The sequence below is a fragment of the Anticarsia gemmatalis genome, chromosome 19 (assembly GCF_050436995.1).
Source record: "Anticarsia gemmatalis isolate Benzon Research Colony breed Stoneville strain chromosome 19, ilAntGemm2 primary, whole genome shotgun sequence".
Taxonomy (NCBI): Eukaryota; Metazoa; Arthropoda; class Insecta; order Lepidoptera; family Erebidae; genus Anticarsia; species Anticarsia gemmatalis.
The window spans coordinates 8,973,181-8,996,865 of record NC_134763.1 but is presented as its reverse complement, the minus strand read 5'-3'; the positions used below and the strand labels follow the sequence as shown (position 1 = coordinate 8,996,865).

At 34.2% G+C, this 23,685-nt stretch overlaps 1 protein-coding gene across 1 annotated transcript in view; it reads right to left on the bottom strand.

Annotated features, from left to right (window-relative positions):
- Positions 1–1,935: 1,935 nt before the first annotated feature.
- Positions 1,936–23,685, bottom strand: part of LOC142981132 (uncharacterized) — a 96,047-nt gene continuing 74,297 nt past the window's right edge. The window contains exons 6-9 of the mRNA XM_076126821.1: positions 20,535–20,562; positions 20,179–20,263; positions 8,438–8,614; positions 1,936–7,415 (exon numbers count right to left, since the gene is read on the bottom strand). Coding sequence (XP_075982936.1) covers positions 7,204–7,415; positions 8,438–8,614; positions 20,179–20,263; positions 20,535–20,562 — 502 coding nt within the window. The 3' untranslated portion in view covers positions 1,936–7,203. The remainder of the gene's footprint in view (positions 7,416–8,437; positions 8,615–20,178; positions 20,264–20,534; positions 20,563–23,685) is intronic.

Here is a 23,685-nt window from a genome sequence, read left to right as displayed (position 1 = left end):
GTAATCGACTGGCTGCACCTACACGCCCTGTGAACCGACAACAATACATTTGCGGTTAAAACAACTTATTCAATCGTTTTAATAGCGTAATAGAGAACATAATCGATTAACACCGATATTTCATCGTGAAAAAAGTTTGTTTTGACTACCAATAGACAGCGATTGTTTACGTTTGGAGCAAAGGAAAATGTTTTTTACAGCCCGCGGGTAGGGGTTTGTCGAGGTGAATACATTTTGAGGTCGTATTTAAATGGTAGTGTTGAAGAAATTCGCGAAGTCGCAGCCGAATTCAGTGAAAGCGTTATCATTGAATTTTTTTCGTCGGGCGTTAACCTGAAGGCTGTATTCGGCAATTGTGGGGAATAAACAAAATGCCACTTGGAGATAAAGTTAAAATCAATCAGTTTATGTAACGAAACCGGTAAATGTAAGACATCTGTTGCTTTTTAATGTCGATTAAATGTTTTGATAAGTTCGCGTTATTTATGACTTTAAAGTTATTTAATCTTGGATTCGCAGATGTAGCGGGATCGCTCCTCCATTAAGTGTTTATTGGATTTTTATGTAAAATAGGTGGGACGGGTTACTTGCATACATACATACATATGAACTTTGAACTCATTCGTTACGTCATGAGGGGCTTGTCTGACTGCATTTTTTTCTTTATCTATTCGATTTACATTGCCTTTTATGGACTCCTGTTACTAATCGCTTTTTTTTTACTTTTTTAACCCTAATTTGGTAGAGTAACTGTGTGTAAACGTTTCTAGAGTAATTTATTTGGTTTTTCGAGTACTATCTATTAATAGAGGTTTGTAGAGTCAATTATTTTCTGAGTATTGAGATGATGATTCACTTGCCAATAATCGGCGCTTACGCAAATAGATAATATCGGATATGATAAACTAGACAATACTATTATCTAGATTCAGATAATTTTGGATAACAAATCATCGCATTATATAAAAAATTGCCAACACTATTTTTCCTACTACTACTACTACTTTCTACTTTCCTAGATTGTGAATCATTAACAATCATAATAGAAGAATCAGTTTGTCGACATATACCTTTTTTAAGAGATATTACACATCTAGGAATACCAATAGTGGGAGACCTAAGATCAGTGCCGGGGGTCAGACCGTAGCTTTAAGATGAAGTAGTTATTTCTACAGTATGTTGCAATTCTTACAAAACTCTTCTCATTCCAAAATCCTGTACAATAAGTACAAAGTAGAATAATCTTTTTATCCATTGAAATATCTCAATTACTTTGTAGCGTTATAAGTACATACCAAGTTAAAAATAAGTATGTCAATGGATTTAAAACGATCCTGTCTGCACATGTTACTGTACTTACTTACTTACTTGTTGCAAAGACAGCCGGATGCGGAAGATAAAGATCTCTTTACACTCATCTCACTTGCTCCAATTCAGAGAAATTTACACTTTTTTGCCATTTTATTATATGGCTTTAAGTTGTTTTGCTCTTTTTAAAATTAAGTGAACTTACACTCAATGAATACTATACTTACACATTCCACTTTGTAAGACAAAATGTGATTTTATGTATTGTATACTATACTTACTGTCTTTAAATTTTTATTCCATTAAAACGGGATGTATAATATGGTCACCCATCCACAGATCAACATCGTAGCGTGGCTTAACCCTAGAGATCGATCCGTGCGGCTGATGTTACTTAACCACGAGCTTCTCATGCTCCTTCATAGTCATTCAGAATAACTATGGAAGTTATAAGGTAGTTAGGGCGGGCCTAGCTTAGTAGGGGACATTTTAACCAAGGAGGTTGTCGTAGTCCGTAACATCTTTAAAACACCATATCATTGGCACCAGTCTTTAATTTAAAGCCGTAAAGAATAGGGGTGTATAATAAAATAAACAGAAATAAAACACATCACACACCTTTCGGCGTTTATTTTACAAAAATTACATACAAACATTCATAATCTGTGATTGAACGTCACTATTCAAGTCATACAACACACGACGTCGAGCTAGCTACGCACTATCGTTCGAAATTCCAAATATACTTATTTGTCCGTTTTATAGCGACACTGCGCTGCTACGTCAGCTTTTTGTGATGAGGCAACACTGGTATTATTACGTCAACAGTGTCAATTTTAAACTGTTTTAAATTTACGCCAGTCGGCGCTACTGTGTTTGGAGGTATTTCTGCTTTTTTAAAGAGATTTAAAAAGGAGGTTAAGGTCTGGATCTGTTACAGCAACTATCATCCAAAGACATAGCCTTCCAGAGCCACCAAAGTTCTTCGTAAGCCCTTTTTAAGTCTGCTTAAAAGCAATTATAAAGACCATTTTGATCACTAAATCAATGTTGGTAAGCTTTTGGCATCAAATGGTGTTATGTAAATAGCTGAATTTGGCACTATAAAGCTCATTTATTAACGCTTTTTGTGTGATATATCTTGCTTTTTATAAGACCAATATTAGCTAGTAGGTGCTAGAGGCTGTTATTTCAACCATATATCTTATTTTACAACTTTGTCGTAAATAATACCAGTGATGTTTTAAACAATATTGATGGCAATTGTCTGCACAAGTATTAAACGGTATCAATTGAGACCAATTGTCGTTTTTAACGGTCATTTTACGTGATTTGTTGGTAGAGCACTGATTTGTGGTCATCAGTCATTTGATTGGTTCGTACATTTCATATTATAGAATACATTTATAGCTCTTATAACTTTATTTTGAACATGGTACCATATGATTTTGGTATGTAGTCTAAGCTAGGATATCTTGGCATTTTGGCAATACGCAAGGTATTAACTCCTTACTTTTAGGAGAGTGTCCTTCTGAACGACTGTTTAGTATTCTTTCCTCAAGTTCAGTTAGGAAAACGTATGCAAGATCTAAGACAGCGTCAACACTTGTAGTTTTATGTAACTCTCATTCTAGGATTCAGGCTCTTAGAGGGTATATTTTTAAAGTTGTTTTTTATTTGTACAGACAATTTCCCACTCGTGTTAGTGAACAAGCGTTCAAACGAATGTAATACAACATACTACAATGACGGAACACATTTAGATCATTAATATTAAAATAAACATGCAAGCTTCTCATACAAAAATATCTCATAATTATCATCTACACATCTGTGATGTTATTGCTGACTATATTATTAATTAATTATTTATAATTCGCAACCCCGAGTAATACATTATATACTTGATTCTTTGGCCTAGTATATCTTTTGAGATTGTTAGTAAAGTAGCTCCGTATTTGCGATTGAAAGAGTGGCCTTGATTTTCTTGCTAGTTCTTCTCAAAAGGCTCTACCAGTATGAAAAGTTAATGATTGATTTTTTGACGTTTGGCAAGACACATTGAGTATCTAACCAAAAACGATTGTATAATTTGTAGCAGGAGGCGTTCGTTGCTCTTTCTTTCTCCTACGGACATAAGTCCTGGATTGAACGAATAACCCGGGATTGCGAATTATATTTACTGACACAAAAATATTGTTTACTTAACGATAATAATTTGTAAAATTAATCTAAGTGTTTTAAATTAAGTGCAAAGTGATATTCAATTTATAAAATGAACAACAGTGAAATCGTGTAGTTAGTAAAAATATATATTTCTTATTTTAGAATAAGATAAACTTTAATAAAAAATAAACTATTTAAAATAGTTATTTCAATGAAAATGCTTTTAGCAATAAAAAAAAAACTGTGGCGTTTTTAAACTGTATCGTAAAGAAAACGAATGTCATTGTTTATTATTTAAATACAAAATTAAATCAATACATTTAAAAGTTTTGCAAATACAATTTAATTTTAAATAAACTGCGGTGACTATTTTTTCTCTCATTAATTTCTAATTAATACTAAATTACGTTCGTATAATACAATAATTTGCTACGACATCTATTGCTACATTGCAAGACCATAAATTATAGAGGTTTTATAAAACTGCTTTGTAAACAATGATACCTTCGCGATCCCAATATCATTTGATAGATCAGATTTTTTCTCAGTTACTATTTTCTTCCAATTAGCAGATGTTGTCTAGTTACCAAACATACTTATCGACCTATTTAAAGATCTAATATTGAAACTAGAACCTTAGTATGCGCATCACATAATCGTATGAATGAACATGCAATTTAAAAAGGGCACTTTTCCCATTACAACCGTATAACCCATGTGTCTTTTTGAAACTGCACACTCGGTAAAGCATATCTCTCGTCCTTGCGTCTCATTTCAATCACTACGCCGGTTTCAACTAAGTAGCTTTTTTAATGTTCTTATATCACTGTTGACAAAGCAGTTACAGTTCTTAATGAAAGTTAAAATAATGATAAATCTTAACACTCTTGTCAGAGTTATTTAGAATCTTCACGCATTTTACGCTACGGGTAAATAAACCCCACCAAATCTTTATCTTCATATTGTTATGACAATTGTTTGTGCTAACAATTCTTATATAAATTGGTGTTATTAGCATACCGTAATTTATAAACGGGAGGTTGTAAATCTTTGAAAAGTCCTTGCTTTTGTCAGATGTTTAATAAAGGACAGATCTTGAATGATATTTTGCTTGTAATTCTTTGTAAATAAGAATTAAACGGAAACTGGTGGTGGATAGATGTTGTATTTTTTCGTATCCTTAGCCAACGTTTGTGCGTTGGCTTACGGTACGATGATGAACTTAAACGTTTCTTACAGTAGCACGATTCTTTACAGTCGGCACTGCCGATTATCAAAAGGTTGACATTTAAAATGTACTGCCAGAATAGTTCCTTCGACGCCCGCTAGAGGCGCTGCTCAGATTGTCATACAACGTTTTTCGATAGCTGGCTGGTTGTCGATAGTCGATAGTGGTAGAGAATCAAGCCACCGTAATGATATCGATAAATGGATCGGTCACCAAGTCGTCTTTACAACTCACGCATTAATTCGAGACAGATTAGAAGCTGAAAAAGCGACGACACGTTTAAAATTTCAACCTCCCGTATGATCTTCAATTGCCTTAGCATCTGGGGTTACAAAATAACCCGCATTTATTTAGTGTCTTAGCAATGTAACAGTTATTATTTATATTTGGCAGTAAATAGTAAAAAAATCTTGCAATGTAGCTTCGCGGGGCGAGGGAACAAATCGCGTACCATGCCTAGGGTAACACACGACACAGGTATTAGGTAATATAACGTTAGGCAGTCTTTGGGTAGGTCGGAAGATTTTAGCGACTAGGTATTTATTAAATAATTGTACTAATATACCACATACACCCAACTATGCCGACAATATGGTAACATATAAAGTTCCTTTGAAAACAACAGGCCTGATTTTGTAGTCATTTTTCGTATTGTTTAAGACTTAGTCTTTAGATGGCTTTGGTCTTCGGAAGTCTCTGAGGAATTTCTTAACCTCATACACAAACCGCAGAATAAAACTGCAACTATAACTGAATAGCCAAGCTTAAGAGCGTAATTCCATGCCAGATTCTGTTGGCTTGTCAATCTCATTAAGGAAGGTTTTCAAAAGACCTTTATTTACATAATACTTCGTTCAGTTAGGTATTGTTTCTACCGACCACATTTACTAATACTAACATCAACTTATACTAAAACGATCCACGAATTAGTGAGTAAATATGATTCCTCCAACCGTCATTGGTGTCATAGGGAGACAAGCGAGTAATACTTACCCTAAAATCAATGTTTTACAAGTAACTCTCAGTTTGTGCGACGTGTTATCCAGTAAGAATACGAAAAGTTTTGTTGTGAATAAAAGCAGAATTAATACCCTGGTCTGAGACGGTGTCACGTAAAACATTCGAAAACTTTATTCTTCAAGTTACTTTTTCTCGAAATTTTTAAAAATAGTCTCCTCCAAATGTTCTGTTAACAGCGTTTATACAATCTCAAAATGCGCAATGTATACGAAAATAGAAATGGATTGTAAAACAAACAACATTACAGTTTATCAAAGGTTGTAAGTTACAGACAGTATCAAATTTGAAATAATATTGTGCCTAAATGATCGCTCGGTGAGGTGGAGGTTCGTGCTAATCCTACGTCGAACATCCTAGGCTGAATTGATAGGCCGAATTCGAAGAGAAAACTATAGAACTTCATGGCTACACACATCATTTCTATGACAACATGCAGTACCACTAGAGAGCATGCATACGACTATTTAATGTATAGCTATAATTACGAATGCCCAGAAAATATTAAAAGCCTTCCATAAAGGCATTATCACTAGCCAGTTTTAATGAGATCAGAAATCCGTCACTTGGAGAATATAATTCTCACTCGAACAACACACCTAGAAAAGATTCGAATCTTGAGCCCAATGTTCTAGCAAAATTAATTGCTAGAACTGAGATCCGAATCTAGACCCAGCTTAAAACCACGCCCTTTTAAACTTGCAAACTCAAAATTGATGCATTGACTTTTTCATTGTTCGCGCAAATCCACTTTGCAGAAGTGAACTTTTGTTGAGCCAGCGTTCTATTCAGACGATTGGGCATTCGCAATTACTTTAGTACTTTTTCTATAACATCAGATAGATTAGAAAAACATCCAGATTTGACGAATTTGAGAACTTGATTTCAATATCTGTGTGATACAAAATTCATAAGATGGTTTTTACACAAAACTTTTACGAATTTTCCACAATTGGCACATCATTTTTTGTGACCAGCACATTTATAATAAGTATTTGGCAATGTGAGTACAGTGCATTTTTAAATGTACATACATTTATTTGAACAGTTAACTTTGGTGTAGAGTACATGAGTAATTGCTTTTTCGAAACATAATGCAAATATTTGGACCGCACCTTTGCCTCAAACCTTGTCCATTTCACCTTTAAAAACTCGTAAATGTCTACCAAACTTCTACGATAGTTTTGCATCAAGCAAAATACAACCACACTATCAATTCCAGAAAACATCAAAGATATTTGCATTATCTTCCTTTGACAGACTTCTGCATGAAAGACTCCATACGATTTTGCGAGGACACAATGACATATTGTCTGTACCATCACAAAACAGTAGCCAAGAGTTCTTAGATGCAGAATCCGTCTTCCATAGGGATCCAAAAACTGAATCAAAACCAATCAGCAACATCTTTTATCACACATTACTTCAAGCAGCATTTTGAAAACAGTTTTCGGAGTCCCCATATGGTATTTAATTTCGAAGTTTTACATCATGAAGTCCCCGCAGTCTACTCCGAAGTCCCAATCATCAGAGGTGGTGGCCGTGTCGTCGTACTCCGCCAAGGCTTGTTCGTAAGCGGATGCCTCGTATGCCGTGACTCCGTCGAGCATGGAGCAGGCTTGAGAGACGTTGGTGTGGTGCATGATGGGCATCGCGTGGAGCGCGAAGTCTTCGCCTTCTTGGGACCAGGTGAGTCCTGGAAAATAACAGGTATTGTGATGACACCGGCGTTAACAATTAATTTGTTATGACGTATAGCAAATTTTCTTCTAATTAAGCTTATAGCTGTAATTAGCTGTAAGTTTTATGAGTAGAAAATTTGCTGAATATTACGTAATGGAGAGTAATTTTTAAGTCTACACTTGTATTTTACAGCTTAGTAAAGAATTGGAAAAATATCTAATTTGACAGTTCTAAAGACTCTAAAAAGAGAAGGATTCTATTTTTCACAAAATAATTTACATTATCTTATTAGAATAGAAGTTGCTGCTAAAATGTTATTTCTTAATAAATAACCAGACAGATTTTCCTCAAAAGACTCAAGTAAAAGTACGCAAATGACGGTACGACAATAGAAAGGTCAAAATGTCTTAGGTCACAACTACAACCAAGCGAAAGCAAGACTGACAATTTCTTTAAAATAATAACTTAAGTTATGATTAATTTATCACTAAGACAGTTTACTTAGAATGGATAATATGTTTGAGTAAGTTGTGTTAGTATAAGATAATGATTAAATATTTAATAATAATTAAGTATAATGGATGAATACTCAATTAAAAGACTAAACAGTGAAACACCTGACAGGTGTGGTGAATCTATTAGTCATTTGTTTTAAAAAAGTAACTCATTGAATATTTTTTTATATAACTACGACGATGAATAGTCGTTCATGCATTTAAATTATTGAACTATAGACTGTGAAATTTAGGACATAATCTTTAAATATACCATATTATCTTGTAGTATTCTTTTAAATATTTCGCTGGTGTTGAAAATGAGAGTTTAATTATGTCTTATAATACGCGTACCGGAAAATAATTCAATTTAAAAAAGAACTAGTTACAAAACATTTCAAACAAAGTTTCAATCGAAAGATTTTGCCAGTTTACTCAAAGGTTTCAAATTATTTTGCTTACTTAAGTTTTACTGCTTCTCATAAACGCCAAGTAAGTACATTTTACTTTTACTCTATACATGGAATAAATGAATACTCACGTCCACTCCACACGCCATTAGGCAGCGTGACCCACCCCCAGCCTTGTCCCCAAGCGAGCTGGTGGTCCAACTGTCCGGCGAGCGGGACCTGGCGCTTGATCACCGCCACCAGGCCGCGACCGTCCAGTGCGCCGACTGCACTGCGAGCGTTGCGGTTGTACATCTCTGAGGAGGTTGCTGCTGAAACCAAGGGTGGTGTGGTATATAGTAGGTGAAAATGTGTAGTAGATAAAGAAAATGTGGTGATTTTTTTTCATCGCTAGTGTTGTTACTTGTTTTCATTATATATCACCTTAGTTTCTCCATTTTCTATGTCTTTTTGTAGCCACTTTGAGGTTCGTCTTTGTTAAATACTAAGTAGCAATTAAACAGCTCAGGGCTATCGGCGCAGTATGGATATCATTATTTATTTTCCTTTTATTTTACAGCATGTAAACGTAAACAAGGAGTTCTGAAGTATAAATTTAATTTAAAAAAAGGCGTACCCAGAAGCTAAATCTGGTTTTACACATAAGGGCTTAAGAACTGGATTGCAAAACTTATGCATAAGGAATTTGAAAAAATAATTAGATACAAGTAGCTTCATAAAACATTCCATTCCAGACGCTAAAAAGTCATAAAACTGCATCAACTACAAAATTCATCTCGAAACGCCTTTCAAAAACTAATAGCAATAATGAGATACACCACATGTTCGCATTAGTTCGCGAGGCGCTTCACCGAGCCGACAGACTCGACAGTGCTCCCGCCTGCTACGGCCTGTTATTAATCGTGTAACACTTGACTTAATTAATGAAGTGGCTTGTCGGCTGTTGTTTTGGCGGGAACACTGACAGCACGTGTGGCGGCCATGATGGATTGTCTATAGTATTAAGTACGCGTTCGGGAACATTCTGGCGCCGATTTTTTATATACATCCTATTTTACTTTGGAATCGGCCCATTTTTCTTCAGTATCAGTATATTTTGGTAATGTAGAGATTAAAATAGCTAACTATTAAGTAGCTTTAATGATAAAAACCACCTAAAAAGTAGGTTATGCAATATATAATTTGGCAATAAATGCAAGGGAACCTCTCTCGATATCTTATTTTACAAGCTAACAAATTTTTCAATTCACCGAAAGTTTTTGAACATTTCCAAATTATACAAAAGTTTTCCATTCCAGGCAAGTTTTGGTTACCCTAACTGGTGGAATTTGGACAGAAATCAAACAGTATTAAAGTATTTAAAATCTGTATAAAAGTATTAAAGCAGCCGTCAGTTTCGTAGCCGTCTAGTATTTGTCTCCTGTCCACGTGCCGTTAGTTTAACACAAAGTTAGTTCTATTGACCTAGAACTTTACAATTTCCGCAACGAAATGTTTTAGTACATTAATTCCATTATAACTAGGTATTACATTACGGCCTTATTTAATAGCACGAGTTGCACGAGGCAGAAAATTTATTAGGTATTATATCCATACTAAAGAGAAGAGACTGCCAACTGGTTTATTTTTTTTGCAGAAGGCTGCTTAACAGTAGGATAAACTACCAACGATCCAAACAAAAAGCAATTCGCGTGTACATAGTTTAAGTACGAAGGTTCATTGTTCTAGAGTCTCGACAATCACAGCATTCTTTGTATTCCGAGAAATCAAAAATCATATATCAATTGGAAGTCAGTAATTGAAACGTTACTCGCGTCATTCGTGAAAACGCTAAAGAAAATCATAGAAAACTAGCTCTATACAGGTTGGATTATATAATCCACCATATTATCCGAGGTCGGGTTTCAATAATCACCTCTGCACAACAAAGTCGAATAACATCGTATTTTATGCTCCAAACTGCTCATTTCATACAAGGCTTTATGGCCCTTCGTAATATCGGCTTTTCCATACATAGTAGGTACGCCATTGTTTGGTCCCAAACGACAAGGATTACGCATTACAACTTCGCAAACTTCGGCCCACAGAGCCTTTGGGCCGAGTTAAGGACGAAACTTTTTTGTTTTCATTTTAAAAATCCTAAAAGGTTTTCCTCGAAAGAATGTCATTGAAAAGAGAAGCCGTTTGGGTGTGAAGCTTTTTAAAGTTGATAAATTATGTACCTACCTAGTAACTATACCTACTACCTATGTATGAGAATAAATAAATAAATGTAATGAATTAAAATAATTTTGTAGAGATAGCGGATGGCAGTTCAGTTCAGTTTTGTCTCTGCCTACCCGTACGGGTAAACGGCGCAGTTTTATGAATAAATACATGTTTATTTTACCCTGTAAACCAAGTATTGTTGTAGATAATACCCTAATAGATGAAACCCTACAACATATTTAGAATTTATAAATAAATATACGAGAAAAACACAGGTATAATGTAGTGACAAACTTATAACTGCGATAAGATATTTCAGGAGCATCTACAATCTACATTCACGAAAATTGTGTCTTTGATTTGTTACAGAAAAGGCCTTGCAATACAAGGAAAGATTTTCAAAAGTGCAAGGAGAAGAAAATATTCTCACATTTTTATTTACTTGTTTCTAAGGTTAGCAATAAGAAGTGGAGGCAAGGCTGGCCATTGTGCCTGTTTATTGCAATGTTTGACCGTTAAAATAAACTGTGCTGGCGAAGGTTGCTTATATTGTAGCCGTTATCCTTGCAACTGTATGCAACTGAAGGATACAGCATGGATTGATATTGGAGTTACCTTGTGTTATGTAAGTAAGTAATTCAACTTACGTTTACCATATTCGTAACGCAAATGTAAATGTTGTGTGTTTTAGGTAGAAATTACTCTTTTATCAATTAAATATCAATAAGATTCAATAACGGATCATTGGAAACAGAATGACATTTTATTTTATCAGTAGTGTTGTGTGACTAGTGAAACTATGAAATCATTATCATATAAAATCATAGATCACTGTTTAACTCGTCAAAAATATCACATTTAGTAAATAGAAACGATGTCTAATATTTACCTACTTAAACATTATTTAATTATAAAAACCGTCTGATAAAACTTGGAACAAGGATAGAAAATCTATTATTTGCAATCAATTGGCTTAATTTAAATAGAGTTATTTGTTTGGAAAAACGAAGAAAAAAACGGCACGCAACAATACTGCATAAAATGTAACTGAGTGAAAACAAAGCAAACTAAAAACCATGTCAATAATGTACAATCGACATAGCACTCGTATGTATGTCAATATGAAGCCTTTGGCACGACTGGCGCGTACATTTGTAACATTGCCAACTGAGCTTGTTCACTTCACTATGGTTTAGTACTGCCAGTGGTATTGACTGCATTCAGTAGATTTTTACTACTATCGAGTATCGACAAACGGCCAGCTGTCAAAATGTATGAAAATCTGATCAGCGCCTCTAGCGGACGTCGTAGAAACCATTTCTGCAGTACATTTCATATTAGATCGGGGAAAAAGTCTTTTCGCATTAAAGTATGTATGAACTTATAATAAAATCTCTTTGGATTCAAGAATCACAAATGAGTACACAGTTCATTAAGTTTCTTTCAGTGAGCTCGTGAGGTACCCAAATATCGAGCTTTTTTGTGTAGAGAAAAGATTTTATTAGAAGTTCATACATACTATAAAGCGAAAAGACTTTTTCTCCGACCTAATATGTCAACTCTCGATACTCGATGGTTCCAATCGTAGAGAATCGCGGTACTGTTCACTTTATGGTTTAGCTACTGCCAGTATTGACTGCATTCAACAAGCTTGTATTAGTTTGTAGTGACTACGACACGTTGTTTACAGGCTTTTTGTTGAAGGCTTTCAGTTTTTCAGTAGCGAGATTGTAGTTTAACGTAACTATGTTGTATTTGTTGTGAATCTAGGGATGAAGTTTATAAATTTATTGATTGTTGAACTATTATTTGACATTGTAAAGCTCTTTTTGCTAGGCTGGGCTATCTTAAATAACACTATAATCTTGAGAAGCTAGCTGATAATTCATGTGTTGCAACAAGTGTAGCTAGATTTTTGATGAAAATCGTTATTGTCGATTACGACCATTGGTATTCTTTCCATAAAGAAATAAGATTGATTTTCATGAGAACTTCATGTACAATATTGTGCTCTACCGTTTTTTTCACACTTACTAGTGATTATTTCATCACCGAATATCGTCGTTAGTGTTAGATCTCTAATTCTAAACATATTTCACAGTAAAGCGATCTCAATCAACATTATATTAACCCAACAATAACATCTTAAGATAACACCAACATTTATTCAGTTAAACCATCGTTTCGGTTATTTAATTGCACTCGAGGGTATTCTCTGGCCGCCATTTCGTTCTGATGTGGCTACCATTATTGTCAGATGTTGGTGCAATTTATGAAGACCGTAATAAGTATTTGTTAGGGGTCTTATACGTGACTTGATCTATATAAAAAGATGGGATTACTTTGGTTAGGTTTAAAATTGAATATGTTATGTTAAACGTCTTTTGAAGAGGGTTTTACAAAAGTGACACGTAAAGGTAGAGTGGTAAACAGGTAAAGTTGGAGCTTATAAAAATGTTGTTCTTTTCTATAATAATTGTGTTTTTAAAACTTTCATTTACAATTACTTATCATAGCAGATCGACAAGAAAGTTGTTTGAATCATTATTTTGGTGCCCAATTAAACTAAAACTTATACATTTTATATAAAGTTCGTTTAAAACTAAATTTAAACTCATACGATATATTTTATTATTTGCAACAACTAAGGTATTAAAACCAGAAGTAAGGAAACCAATTCAAATTTAATAGCTGGTATATCACCAGAATAAAAAACCAAGATCAATTCACAAAAGCAACTGACTATACCAACAACCAAAACCCGTCTACATTTCAACCGTGATAATGTAATCAATGGTTCAAACCCTTCTCCAACAGCATTAGCTATAATATTAACAGCACAACGAATGAATATGGATTACTTCTCCGATTGTCCCCGCGTTAAAACAAATTTATGCAGAGATTCCCGAGGATTAAACACCGAGTGCTGACACGAGCTAAGACGCATTTACATATATTTTTGATAACCCTAAAGGCACATTTATGTAGGCGGATATTTGAGCATATAATTTGTAATTAACTGCAGAATTTTGATGTAAAATGTTAAGGTGACAATCCGCACTTGGCCTGCGTGGTGGATTCCAAGCCTAACCCATAGCAAGGGAGGGATAAGACCTAGAGTCCACCACGCTGGCAAAATGCGGGATGGGAACCTGCCCTCAAAAAATGTAAAAAAGAACTTTGGGCATACATGGTTCCGTCACGACGTTTTCCTTCATTGTTAGAGCAAGTGATCAGTATTTCTGATACAGACATAAGTTCTATCAGAGTTTAGTGTGTTGCCTCAGGTAATAACTAAGTCAAATGATTGAGAAATAGAGCTAACTGAAAACATACAACCATTTTATCTAGCACAAAACTAATAAACAGTCTAATAAGTGACAAAAGAAAGCTGAACCTTAGTTCTAAAGCGCACTCACAATCCACGTTTCACGTTCCACAAAAGCAGCCTTAGTTCTCATCTTGATAAGACTTAATCATGATTTATATTTGAATATAAAAGAGGTAATTTAAGCTTTACACTGTCGGAGTAATTTGATGAGAATAGCAAGGAAAATGTTATGTTTATATGTACACAAATTTCTTGTGAAATTACACGGTGAGTGATCGAGTGTGTGGCTGTATCGTGTATGTAATTTTTCAAGACGTGCTACTTAAAATGTTTGTTATTTCTTATCTTACTGGTATCAAATTACGGAGTGGTTCATCTTTGGTATGTAAAATTGGGAATTAAGGTGTTGAATCAAGAAATAAATAAGTTTTTGGTATTCGGAGATATCGTGTTTGAAATTAAATGATAGAGATTTTAAGTAGTAGTAATATTGCATTTCATATACTTAGTCGGAAGTTAAAAATGGCTTTCAAGTTTATTTAAATATTTTATGTCTACATTATTACTGCAGTATTTATTCGATCAGAATGGTCATAAAATTAAACGATTAAGATTATCATTCCATTAACCTTACTTACTTAGGACTTAAAACACAAATCTTATCACACACCGTCTAATCTTCATCATCGTACAATTAATATAAAAATCTAATAAAATCTTAGAATATCATTAATCATTTCGTAAATGCCATCTTTTTAATAAACGTGTCGATCAGAGGCTGGCAAGCTCGAGATCAAAGGACGATGCCGACTGACTGACTTTTGAAGCCAACTAAGGCGTTAATCTGAGTTAAAAGCAAATATACGGAGCTTTGAAATTGAATATGGATGAAATACTAAGTAATTAATCGTATTTTATACCGTTTGGGAACGCTGTATGCTAAAATTAAATCTTCTAAGGTTTTTTGTGGCATATTTGGATTAAACTTATTACTTATCCGAGGGACTATTTAGGAATTATTTTCTTTTCAATTACAATTACGCTGTAAGGACTCGTCAAGCACTAAATTAATTGTGAATGAACCAAATTTTTGTTCCAAAAGATTCTCAATTACATATTTTTTATAAAAATCTACTGGTGACTACGGATCTGGGTTTGTGGCAAACTATGAGCCAAATTCCACTAATAAATACGTCGGTATATTATAGCAAATATAATAACCAAACATACTATTGAAGTCACGATTTTTAAAAGTTAGATTCACTAAAAGATTTTGGTAGAGCTAGTGACAAGAATCATCAACTTTATTCTAAATTATTAATTCTTTATTTTTTATGTTAAAATTATACTACACCTACGAAAAGTAAAAAAAAATTCAACAATATAACATGTACATCAAAATTTCTCATTTCATAAAAAGCGTCTACATTATCTTAACGTAGATTTACCTTTGTGGGGTATTATAAAATTAACCCGTACATACACGCAAAGGAGATATTCGAGCGGCATGCGAGTGTAAGGAGTTTGTAATTATTATTGTAGCCTAATCTTATCCGAGGCGAATGAAATATATTACGTGACGCGTACTGTGCCGGTATTGACTGAATTATTTGCTAAGGAATGAAGGTGACATGGAGTGGCTGTGAGATTGTGTTCAGTGTGTTTTTGTGATTTCTTATGCCGTTCTACGGTAGACTGTTGTGACTTTATATTTAAATAATGTATACTACTTTAAATGAAGGAAAATCTGAAAACTATAGTTCACTATTATGTATATAATTAAGTGTAAATGCTTCATTTCTAAAAACTGTTTGAGGCGGCAAGCCTCACAATTATATTTAACTCTGTTTAATGTCTGCTGTTCTAAATACTAATAAGTTAGTAGTTTAAGTTCATGCATTTATTAATTGTCCCTATTTTTGCGAAAGCTCCTCTCATTTTGAGAGTAAACTAGGGCTCTAATTTGCACACTGACCATGTGAATAAATGCTTGAAATATCAATGCTTATCTATACTAATATTATAAAGCTGAAGAGTTTGTTTGTTTGTTTGTTTGAACGCGCTAATCTCGGGAACTACTGGTCCGATTTGAAAAATTATTTCAGTGTTAGATAGCCCATTTATTGAGGAAGGCTATAGGCTATATATCATCACGCTACCGAGCAGAGTACCAGTGAAAAATGTTACAAAAACGGGGAAAATTATGATTCTCTTATGTGACGCAAGCGAAGTTGCGCGGGTCAGCTAGTAAACCTTAAATGTTTACCCTTCTAACTACATGCTTATTAACCCTACACATAGAGACACCATAATCTTCTACTTTTCATGAGCCACCCAGATAACAAACCTAGTTTATTTAAAGGACTCCCAATTTGCGGTAGGTATACAAACTACACGAGTTAAGAAAGGGTGCTATCGTAGAATATTCTCATAACAGGACGGCATCTTAACGCGCACTGAAAATAAGGTCCTCCATCCGAGAGTATCATTATGTAAACGAGAATCTCCGGAAATAGAATACAAGCTGATACGCAAAATAGAGCCTTAAGGCTTCATATTGTGGAAGATTATGGTTATATCTTAAAGGATACACGCATATTGCTATAGTCCAAAAACCTAGTAGAGTGCATTGGTGTGGATGAATTATCTAGTATTTTTGTTAGCTTATACTGTCCCACTGCTGGGCAATTGCTGACAATAAATAATGTTTGTTTGTTTGTCGTATGGTTAGTGGTCAACCCAGCGTCAAAGTTGTTCAAGCCGTCCGAGAGGCCTTTGTCTTGACTTAACGACTGTTATCTCAGTAGACTACAGCCGGGACCGACTTTTAACGTGCCCTCCGAAGCACGGAGACCCTAGCTCAAATACCACTATGCGGTCACCCATCTATGGAATGATCAACCAAGGGTTGATTAACCCACAGATCGTTTACCGACCAATGAGCGCAACTGGCTATGGGTCAATAATTCTGTGAATATCTTAAACTAGCTGTATGAAACCAAAGCCCCGTTAGCTACACAAGCACGCAGGTAATTGATTGTCGATTTTTTTTTATCTATTCTATTGTCTAGTCTATTGTGAACCTTGCATACAAGGCTCTCTATTAAATGATCGGACTATAGTCATGGTCTTTTGTTGCTTCCCAGTTTGTTTAGCTATGGCAATCTTGGAGATAAAATCAGTAAATTGTCAACTAATTTACATTTTAAAGCACTTAAAGCTTTTAAGAGTTAAGTAAATTTAGAAGAGCCGTTAAGAGTAAGCCGGTTTGTTATATTGAAGACGAATTTTCACGCATTTCGAAGTTTCGAGAATGTTTTAGTTGATAATAGGAAAACTGTAGTGATTAAACCATGTGAAAGACCTACGGAAAACTACATCATCTTTGGCACTAGGTAAATTTCAAACGCATAGACAAGATGATAATTGCCTTTCTCCTTTATATACTTCTTACAAAATTAAACTCCTATTACACAATCGTCCAAAACTAATTTAATTAAATCATTTGAAGAATCTCATCGAATTTATCGGAACTATTTATCTGAGTTCCTATCGGCTGAAATTCATTACATTTATATCAGACGGTACCGGCTGCGAGTGAAGAATCAATTTCCAACCTTATCTAAAGGAAATTAAAATTCAATTTTCCTTCCCCGTTTCCAAAGGCTAATACGTCTTAACGGACATTGAGTAATGTGGGGGAACTTGATTGATCTTTTTGTTTTATTTGAATCCACTAGTTTATGAGGTTACCTGGATATTCAGGGCGTAAACAGGTACTGTTTTCAACTTACCTGGTTAACCTAGTAACCTGATTTGAAGGTAATTTTGTTGAAGATTGATTGCTTCGTTAGATATTATGTTTTAGGTAAAATGGGGTATTTCTGTAAGGACACATTTCAATACTAAGTATTTGCAGAGCATTTTACAGCAATACCCGGAATTTTGGTACGAACAAGAATACAACAGTACTTAAGTATAAAATTAATAAAATTGTCTTCGTGGCGCAGTGGTTAAGGCGGTCGCCACGCCAGTGTGTCGGTCGTGGGTTCGATTACAACACGGAACAAATGTTTGTGTCACTTACAGTAAGGGTTCGGGTCTGGATGAACTGTGCATTGTTGTATGTTTGTACATTCCCGCGACTCAAGAGCAATTTATCGTGCGGGAGTCTTCTTTAAAAAACAATCATACGAATTGTAAACTCTTTAAAGAATAATCAACTCTACATTTGCTCTAAAATCAATACTCGAACACCACTAGTCTGTGACAAAGGACATCTTCAATAAATTAATTAAAAAACTTGATAATTAAAATTGAAGTTAATGAATAAAAGCGATCAGTTAACCCGCTGTCCATAATAAATCTGTATTTTTAATTAAACGAGCGATTTCGTAATGAATTAACAGAATATGTAATTGATCATTCATCACTGTTATGTATTCATTGGATCGGTTTATTTGTTTTTAGCGGGTCTATTAAATAATACGTTCGTTGTGATAAAATTGAGCTAGATGGGGAAAATGCTAGATTTGTGCTCGGATGTAATTGGTTTGATATCCAATTATGTTGATTGATTGAGTTAACACCAACTGTAATATCCTATCTATATAGTTATGCAATAAATGTATGTTTTTCTTAAGGTAAACTTTATATGAGTCATATCGCAAAGATTTGACAACCTACAATTACTGAGTAGAAAAATTAGATTCTTTTAGTATTTTTTCAAAAAATTCTACAGTCAATTACTACTAAGTTACGAAAAAAAAGATTTCGCATAAAGCCTTCATTTTTGTTGACCCCTTTTAGTAAAGAATGATTTTTAGTTTCATGTGTAATTTGCGACAAACTATACGACTGAAAAAAAAAACTTTGTGATTTGCCTTCAATCCAGTTTCCTTGTAGATATATCAACCAAACTATAGCCCAGTCTACCTAGATTTCAGTCTAGAAATTAACTAGATTACACAGGGATCAGTCGTTATCGTGCCGGCACTGATCACTGGTAGAAGCTTCCCTTGACCCTTACACGTGCCGATGTCAACCAAATTAATATTGAGCCGGTGATGTAATATACGAAGTTTACATGAGTTTAGACAACTATGTTTTGTCTAGGCCGTAGCTATTGATTTCATAGATCAATTAAGGTAAACGGTAAGACTTGAGGACTATTATTTGAACTTGAAAAGGGTGGGAAGTGTAATGGAATGAAAGTGTATTTAACATTATAAAATAATGTTTTTTTGCATTTTAAAGTGAACATTTTCAGTGTGATGATTGATAGTTTATTTTATAGTAACCGTCTTATATATAAACGTCGTGTAAGCTCTGATTTATACTCCAGTGTTTATCACTTATATTATCATAAAGACTCAAAATTGATTAAAAGTGACGAAACCACAACAAAATTCTGTACTTATACCTAACTAATTCAAATTACAGACATTAAATATTGAAACATGCTGTCTTAATCTTAATGTTATCGAATGATGTTATAATAAAATTTAAGGAAAAACATCATGAGCCTGTAATGGGCAGGCCTTTGACCTAGACTTGACCCATAATAAGAGAAATTATATGCTCACAAATAATGCTGTAAATAGGTTTCTTAAATCTTGAATCAATGACGCTCAGTAAGACATTCTCAAGTGAAGTCAAAGTTTGTATTTTTACAAAAAACCCTGTCACATTTCAATAAATTTCGTTTCAACTACAAAGTTTACTAGTAATAATAATATAGAAAGTATAATAAAATAGTACAAACGTTTTCTAAACTGACTGGTTTCAAACTAAAACGTTTGGACCGACATTTTACTACTTTATATTAGTTTCAACTTACATTGAGACCGTCTAGACGATCGCTATGTATATGTACGTTTACATACTTATATGTGGCGAGATTGGTAAAAGATTGAACAATTTTGTAGCTTTAAACCGCTTAGGAGATTTCCATAGTACCTACACTACCTACTATATTCTAAACGTACTACTTAAGTAGTTACATATTATTTTTACAAAGGTAGAGCGAACATTGTGAAAGTTTTTGTTTCAAGCAGAGCATTTAGTTTTAAAATATACCTTAATGTGTTTTCGTAAATATGCAAAGATTTTCATTCTTGTTATTAAAAAAAATATATGTAGGTAATTTGAAAGTCCGCAAGTATTGCCACTTTCATACAAATCGAGAGTATTCTGAAATGGGACGACTGGACACCGCCGTTATTTTTTCTCCACCACCAGTACCGTGCCTACGGTTTTTCTTCTGATCAGCAGTTTGTAGCTATATTCACCCATACAAAGGTATATGAAATAACATCGTAGAGTAATACTCACGTCTAACTCTCACGGTGGGTCTCTTGAAGGCGGTGCGAAGGTACGGCATCGCCATCACCAGCTCGATGTGTGGGGGCGGCGGCAGCTGTAGAGAGAAGCAACTTATCATCATAGTGCTACAAGAAAACAGGATAAGCACGACGCATATTATTTTGTTTGAATCGAACGAAATATTATTAAAGTACCTAAGTATAATTTGTTTGTACATTAAAATTAGGCCCGAGACGGCCATTATTTCTTACAGTAAATTTTATACTTCTTTGCATGCTTACCCAGGACAAGACATTATTTTATTTCATATATAGTTTCGTCCTCGGGAATTTGGCAAGTTTGGCGACTTATCATTATCTACTTACCGTTTTTGATATTGCAGTCATCCAATCCCTTTACGTAGCAAGAAACAGAGAAAGAAATTTAGAAATCAATAGTACTTACAAATACTTAACACAACTGCCAAACACACATATCTCTGGCATTTAAAGAGAAAAGGCCTGACTTTACAAATAAATAACCCATTTCAAACGGAGCCAGCTTTTTTAATAAACTCACGATCAGTTAGTCGGGTCCCAAAGACCCGAAACAATAAATAATCAACAACATGAATGCGGGCTATTAATTGGGGCTTTTAAAAAAGTAAATTAATCGTGACAGGGTTACCGCGAGCGGCGGTCAGTGGCTAGGGGATGAAAAAGTCACCCCCCTCCAAATTAACTGACGGGTATCCCCCCGCGGTCATTGTACAGTGGACAGTAAAAATGCTGACAATTTCGAGTGTTTGTGTCTCTATATGACTGGTATGGAGAATAGGATGGGATTGATTGAATCTGTAAATCTAGCTATACTCGTATATTTTTGTCAATTTAGTGGATTTACAGTATAACTAATTTTGTAGTGATGCTGGCTGTATTGTGAATGTAGCTGAAATATTGAAAATAATGTTTTTTTTTCAGGACCGTAAAGGCTTTTACTGTTGTGCTATCAATATACAGATTATTCGGTAGCCATTAACAGTAGCAGATTGCATTTGTTACTTGCACATTTATTTGGCTGGTTTTGTTTCATAACAAAAAACACACTTTTTCAGGATTAGTCTGAATAGTAGCTGCCATAAAGATTCAGTGGTCACAAACACACACGTACACACACATTAATGTACACACACATAATATTCACGTATACATATAAAGAGCTTGTTTTAATTTACTCCGACAGCCGTATGTATGTATGTATGTATGAATGTATGTAGGGACCGTGACACGTACTCACTTCATATTTTAATGGTTACTTTCGTATACCGAATTAACTTGCGAAATGTAAGGGATTACGTTTTAGTTTGATGTAGAATATAATATACCGTACTAAGGTACTAAATTATACCTATACACGTGATCTAAAATGAACTGTTTTTTTTTGTTTACTGCTGTATCTTTATCACTGATATACATACACTATAGTAAATATTAAGTTCTAGAGTAAATTCCTTCTTAAGGTTTTTCATTTAAAAATATATTTTATGCTCAACTATAGCTTGTACATTTAACTTAGCTTAGAATATTTACCAATAACTACTATATACAAAGATAAGGTACATTTATATACACGTCTATATACGCTAAATTACAACACTGCTATGATAATGTCAAACAAAATACGCAGAACATTTAAAAAACCATTCATCATTATTTCTATTCAAGTTACCATATTCTTTAAATTACATCAATCTTCCCCAATTTAACAAAATATCCTTAAATTTATAGAATATTTCGCAACAATAAGATCGTTTACACAAAAGTGATCTAGCAATCAACCCGGCCTCTTTGATATGTAAATATTAACATTGAAAGAGGCACAAAGGCTGTCACGCAAAATAGCCTTTAGACTGTCGATGGCTCAAAAGGCTAAGATCCAAAGATTTATTGGCACATTCGATTTATAATATTAACTTGTTTATTGTACGAAAATTCAGATGTCAATGACTGCCTCTGTTGCGCAGTGGTTAAGGTCGCCACGTCGTTAACATTACGTCGAAAAGTCGTGGGTTCGATTTCCACAAGGAACAATTAATTGTGGATCGCACAATTAGTGGGTCTGGTTGTACTTTGTGTCCGATGTTTGTATGTTTGTAAAAGACCCCGCCATAGAAATTCTGAGTGCGGGAGTTGGCTTTTTAGACAAATACAAAAATAAATCTTGAGGCGAGAATGGATAAAAAATATTTATGATTTTATTTTGCAAAGCTGCGGTCATTTTATTTCAACTAGTCGCATTGAATTACCAATATTTAACAATAATAAGAGCGTTGACCGCTTGTTTGCGAACGTTTGAATTTCGAGTAGACTGCCGAAAAATTATGATACTTTTTTATTTTTAATTTGGATTGTTATTTTTAAATACATAGTTGTATACTTTAATATGTTTTTTTTATTTCTAATGGCATTTTTTATCATTTTTGTCTTGTTGATATTACCAATAGGTAAATTTTAAAGAGTAACTTTATTTGGTATCTTTTATCAACGAATTTTTTTTAAATTTAACTCTATTAGCATACTATTACACAATTACATTTTACAAATTAACACCTATTTACTAAATAATTAATTACATACACAATATCATACAAATGCATCTATAATTTTGCGATTTACGAAGTTATTCCCATATAAAAATCGAGCCAATTGCTATAAAATTACTAACTATGCAAAAAAAAACCTAGCCCCAAAACTTAGTAACTTTCTAACACCTCTACAGAAATAGTTTAAGATATATGAAACACCTTCATAGAAATTGTTTGATAATTTAATTGCTTATTCTAAGATAATATCGCGTTTCTAATAAGTAGCCATGACGACAGCACACTTTACCACTAGTGATGTGACACTCACTATGTTTTGCCTCTTGAGTCGAGAGTGCATCGAGTCATCGAGTATCAATATTAAACTATTTTCGTCTTTGAATATTTATATTTAATACTAGCTGACCCACGCAACTTCGCTTGCGTCACCTAAGAGAATGGGTCAAAATGTTCCCCGTTTTTGTAACATTTTTCGTTGCTACTCTGCTCTTAATGACCGTAGCGTGATGTTATATAGCCTATAGCCTTCCTCGTTAAATGGACTATCTAACACTGAAAGAATTTTTCAAATTGGACCAGTAGTTCCTGAGATTAGCGCGTTCAAACAAACAAACAAACAAACAAACAAACAAACTAACTAACAAACAAACCTTTTCATTTTATAATATTACTAGCCGACCCGCGCAACTTCGCTTGCGTCACATCCCAACTAGCACACAAGCTGCTTATACAGTCGTTATACAGCCTGATAGTTGCATAAGAGTCGTTCAAATGCTGTACAATTCTCTATAAGTTGTATACTAGCTATTTAAAAAACCCTTTAACAGCTAGGCGGGACAGTAGCCGTTTAGTAGGAACCTAATGACTTATAGTGATATATGAGCATGTAATTACATCGCTAGACAGCCTAGGGAAGTATAACTGAGTTAATGGAA